The 4,555-nt window shown below is 40.3% G+C and overlaps 1 protein-coding gene across 1 annotated transcript; it reads left to right on the top strand.

Moving 5' to 3' along the window:
• The first annotated feature begins 427 nt into the window (after positions 1 to 427).
• Positions 428 to 4,004, top strand: LOC139134778 (uncharacterized). Its single transcript, XM_070701829.1, has 2 exons — positions 428 to 652; positions 1,737 to 4,004. Exons 1-2 carry the CDS (start codon positions 445 to 447, stop codon positions 2,945 to 2,947), a joined length of 1,419 nt encoding a protein of 472 aa, XP_070557930.1. The 5' UTR covers positions 428 to 444; the 3' UTR covers positions 2,948 to 4,004.
• Positions 4,005 to 4,555: the final 551 nt, after the last annotated feature.

Raw genomic sequence — 4,555 nt, forward strand, 5'->3', positions numbered from 1 at the left:
TTCCTAAGAAGGATCTCTGCAGACGGTGCAGCGCTATCAAGGCAAGGGCATATCAATTAATAATAATAATATTGGGTTCTTATATAGCGCACATATCCACAAGTACATGTGCTCAAGGCGCTTTACAATTATTATTACCCCTGGTCACTGGACCTAAAAAATGATACCACTCGACTCCCTGGGGAGCAAACTACAGCTCACATGTGCTGCCAATAAGCGCAGCAGAGCTAAACACACACATTACAACCGCTGTCCTACCAGGTACCCATCACTCCTGGGTGGGGAGGAGCAATGAGGAATAAAAGTGCCTTGCTCAAGGACACAACACACCACGGCCATGCCCGGGCTCGAACTCACCATCCTGTGATCGTGAGTCCACTGCTCTAGCCACTGGCCCATGATGCTTCCATCGCAAAGTGTACGCCGGAGGAACTTTTACTTGGTATGGCCGACCAGGAAAGGGATGGAGTCACGACGCATGACCGATCCTCGATTGAGAATCAGCGAGTAGATTCACTGGTGCCCATTTGCGATATTGATGGTTGTTCTGGTAGTATTTCATCAACCAACAACCAGTTAGAAGAATCATGCTGCAGTGAATGTGGTGTCAACGCCGCAATTTCAGTGAACGTCAAGCCGAGAAAATTACACGGTAAGGTAACATTTCCTTCAAGTAGAGCGTACTCAATCATATTAAGCCATATCACTTATATAGGCAAATTGTATAACATTGTCGATAAATTGTACATTTTATAAAAAGTATTCAATTTGGCCTTAAAGTGAACAATACATGTTGAGTACAGAGAGCTCAAACAATCGGTAGAAAGTCCCTCTAATTATCTTTAGGCCAAAAATAAAAAGAAATTGTGCTGTTCCGATACGTGGTTTTCAAAAATAGGGTAGGTAGGTCGGCAGGGATTTTTTTTTCCAAAATATTTCTATTTTTAAATATGCATTTTTCAGAGGTTCAATGCGGTCGAACACTGGCCACAACATTTCCAGAAAAACGTATCATACATATAAAAGGAAAAAAAAACATAAAAAACGTCCTCGTTCAAGCTAAAATCAAATGCCAGGTAACGAACACGTGATTTTACAGTTTTTTTTTCTTTTTTTACTCCGTGTTTATTTTCTTTTTTTACTCCGTGTTTACGCTGCTCTGAAAACTTTAGGGTCGGCAGGTAAAAAATAGGGTAGGTCGGGTTTATCGGAACAGCACAATTTTTTTTGCTTTGGCCTTACTGCAACTAAGTGTGCAGCATACCAGCACTGTCCAGTTAAGGTAGGATGCCCCTTGGGGATTGATATTAGGACACTCAATTTTTTACAACGCTTTTCTGGTCTACCATGGGCTTATTTTGAATCTCCAGGAGTGAATAAACAGCGGCCACTTTGAATTACAAATAACAGTACAATCCGGGGAAAATTGTTTAGCTGGTACCAAACTTTGCACGGTCAGCCCTGAATTTTGATCGTGATCTTGAAATGGAATAACAGAAAGTTGGCTTGAGGAAAAATTGGGAAAAAGCTTAAATGTTTCACTTTCAAGGCGCATGTTACCTTAAATCACCGAATCGGAAAGCTATAAGTAAACATTTAAAATTCTTTTCGTCTGTTCAAAACGTGGAAAAGAAATTTCAGCATTCATTAGTTATCATTGGACTCTTAAACATACACATACTTGCATTCCATGAAGTGACTGTGTTCCGGTTTTTTTTTTTTGCTTCCAATTTCAGGAACTGTGAGGAGCAAAAAACAGAAAATAAAAGATTGTTTGTCATGGGTTTGGATTTCAACTGTTTTTCTATTGATGGTTTACAACATTGCACACCGGCTTGTTTTACACTATGGCAAGAAACAACGTGCGCTGTATTTGATGTCCTACGGCCTTTACACCCTGGCACTTGTTGTAGCTCTCTTCCTCCGTATGCTTTCACTTCCTCGCCTCGGAAAGGTTAGAGCTCTGACCGAAACATACATTCTTGAACGTCTGCAGTACGCTGATTTCAAACGCCCCTTACGGCAAACTTTCGTTTACTTCCTCTTTCCGTCTCTCTGTACTCTGACCAGAATTACCTACAACATCTATGACTACGGGCAGGAGCCAAGCTCGCCATGTGAGAGCAAACCCAAAGCTGAAGTGAAAGACATTCTTGGACCGATGGGAGGTATCTTGGCATATTTTACATTCGGTTCTTTTTGTTACGTCGTATACTTCATCCGGAAAGCCTTAGAAAAAGAAAGTTGTGTGCTGACATCGTTTGTTGCCGGCAACACCGATAACATCGAGCTGTGTTTTCGCAAAAGCTTCGCTTTCTTCCGCAACTTCTCGGCTCTCCAGTCAATCGCGTGTCGCTGGATGGTTTTCCAGGTGACTCTTGCCGTCTTCAAAGTCGTCCTCCAGGTTTACTGGAACTACAGTATCGAAGAGGAAGATCGATTGAAGACAGAAGCGCTGCTCGTTGCCGCTGTCGTTTGGTTTGAAATTACCATGTTTCTGCTTCTGCCTCTGACTGCAGTCGGTGGTTTCCACATCGAATACATCTGGCGAAGGCTTAGCTCGTTTGCCAAAATCGCCAGCACGGTTAACAAGTCACCTTTCTGGGAGAGATTTTCTGACTTTGTATCGGAAATCAAGCCAAGCAAAATGGCGGGGAAAATGGCGTTCATAATGGCAGTGCTGACCGGTATCTTGGCCGTAAACCTTGGTTTTCAGTACGTAACCGTTTGGGCTGACGGAGTATCGACGTGCGACAATTCGACCAGTTCTCCAACTATTGAAAGTAATAACGGAACCGACCTATTGAGATGGAATCTTTCAACGGACGTGACCGATATGCCAGCCGAGACTGTACCTGGCTTGATAACAACCACACTGGTGACAACAATGAAAATTCTATCAAATATAACAGAAGATATGAATACAACAATACCTACAGGGACGTAAATTACGCCCTTTACCAGGTGTTCACATCAGATCCAACGGATCATATCGTGACCGAAGAAATTGATAATTTAATTGTTTTCTCTGAGACATTTACTATTCTATTTTATAAGCCATTGAAAGAAATTAAGTGGTATATGAACTTAATCTTACATATGTGTAAGGCGTTTCGGCAATCTAAATGTAGGAATTCTAAAAACAAACCACTGAAATTTAAGTCCCCAAACTTCCTGAAAATCTGTTCAATCCATGAAATACTTGACGCGCAATTTTGGAGTATTCCTCCGAGACATTTGCATTTTCATATCCCCGATGTTAAGGTAGAGGGTGCACCCATCGATTTTGCAGTGTTGGGCAATTCGGTCATTTTGCAGGTAACGAAGGAAGAAAATGCTGAGAAATACTACCATTTTTTGAAAAGCGAAAAACATTTATTGTAGCTAAGACAAACCGTTTCGGTACTGAACAAAGTAAGCTCTAAAACATGAGGAGCTAAGAAATATTTCTATAGCATGCATCTTGAGAAGCGAGACGAGAACACCAATTTTTAACCTTTTCACATTTCTTGTCTACCCAATAGTAACTACAAAGTATTCGACTATAAAAACTGGCAATAACTATTCGACTGCATGGTTACCCACTCTAAGGGAAAACATAAATATTCTGGGTACCACATTTAATCATTTAATGTTTTTCATAAGTTCTAGTTCTAATGATAGTGATTGATCTCCGTAAATGTTCAAATCGGATCAGTAAGACTGCACCACGATTCAAAGATATGATCGATAAAATTCACCACGATTCAACGATATTCTCCTTGAAACAAATAATTTGACAGCTGATCCGATGTACTGTTCTAATACGGAGCGAAAACAATTATTTTAGTGTAATCGGTTCAGTCACAAAAAGATGTTCCCTGCAAGTAAACACGCTTTGCTTGCTGGGTAATCCATGCACACTTCCCCATTCAGTTAGCGTCCTACCTGAATAGCATTAGGTAGAATACGCCTCGGGGACAGTTATTCGGACTCTTAAACTTTTACAATTCTTTTCTGATATACCACTTTTTCACTGGCTTAGTTGTTCGAAATTTGAAAATTTTATTTTTCTCTATAGAGTTAACGAAGGGATGGCGGCCATTTTGAATTTCAAATATCGGTAAATCTTTGCTTATTTGTTACTCTAGTACTAAAATTCGCACGATGACCTCCGATTTTCATGATTGTTGATTTTGAAAAAGAGAACGGTTGAAGGATTTCTTGAGAAAAGTTTGAGCAAAAGTTTAAGTCTTTCACTTTCGAGGTGCGATCTACCAAGGGATATAAGCTTACCAACCAACTAACCAACCAAGAGGATCTTTTAATGCCATAAAAAATATGGCTTATATCAAAGTATTGACATGAGCGGCGAGGTTTAAAGTGAGTTTCATTTAAATCATGCATATTTTCGAAGGGAATACCACCTGGTTGGATAGAACTGCGCAATTGCGTTACATTCATCTGTTGTAATCTGAATGGTTGTGGGTTTTCCCTAAATATTGCTGAGGGCACATTTCCTTTTGTTTTCAGTGGATTGGCCAACATGTAAAAATCAATCAGAAGTTAAAAGAAA

Source organism: Ptychodera flava, chromosome 6 (genome assembly GCF_041260155.1).
Source record: "Ptychodera flava strain L36383 chromosome 6, AS_Pfla_20210202, whole genome shotgun sequence".
Classification (NCBI taxonomy): Eukaryota; Metazoa; Hemichordata; class Enteropneusta; family Ptychoderidae; genus Ptychodera; species Ptychodera flava.

What these genes read in the sequence shown, in the direction of transcription:
- LOC139134778 (XM_070701829.1), top strand. Translation starts at nt 445, where the DNA reads ATGGCCGACCAGGAAAGGGATGGAGTCACGACGCATGACCGATCCTCG. An exon ending in CAAGCCGAGAAAATTACACG is followed by an intron (nt 653 to 1,736) that starts GTAAGGTAACAT and finishes TTCCAATTTCAG; the next exon opens with GAACTGTGAGGAGCAAAAAA.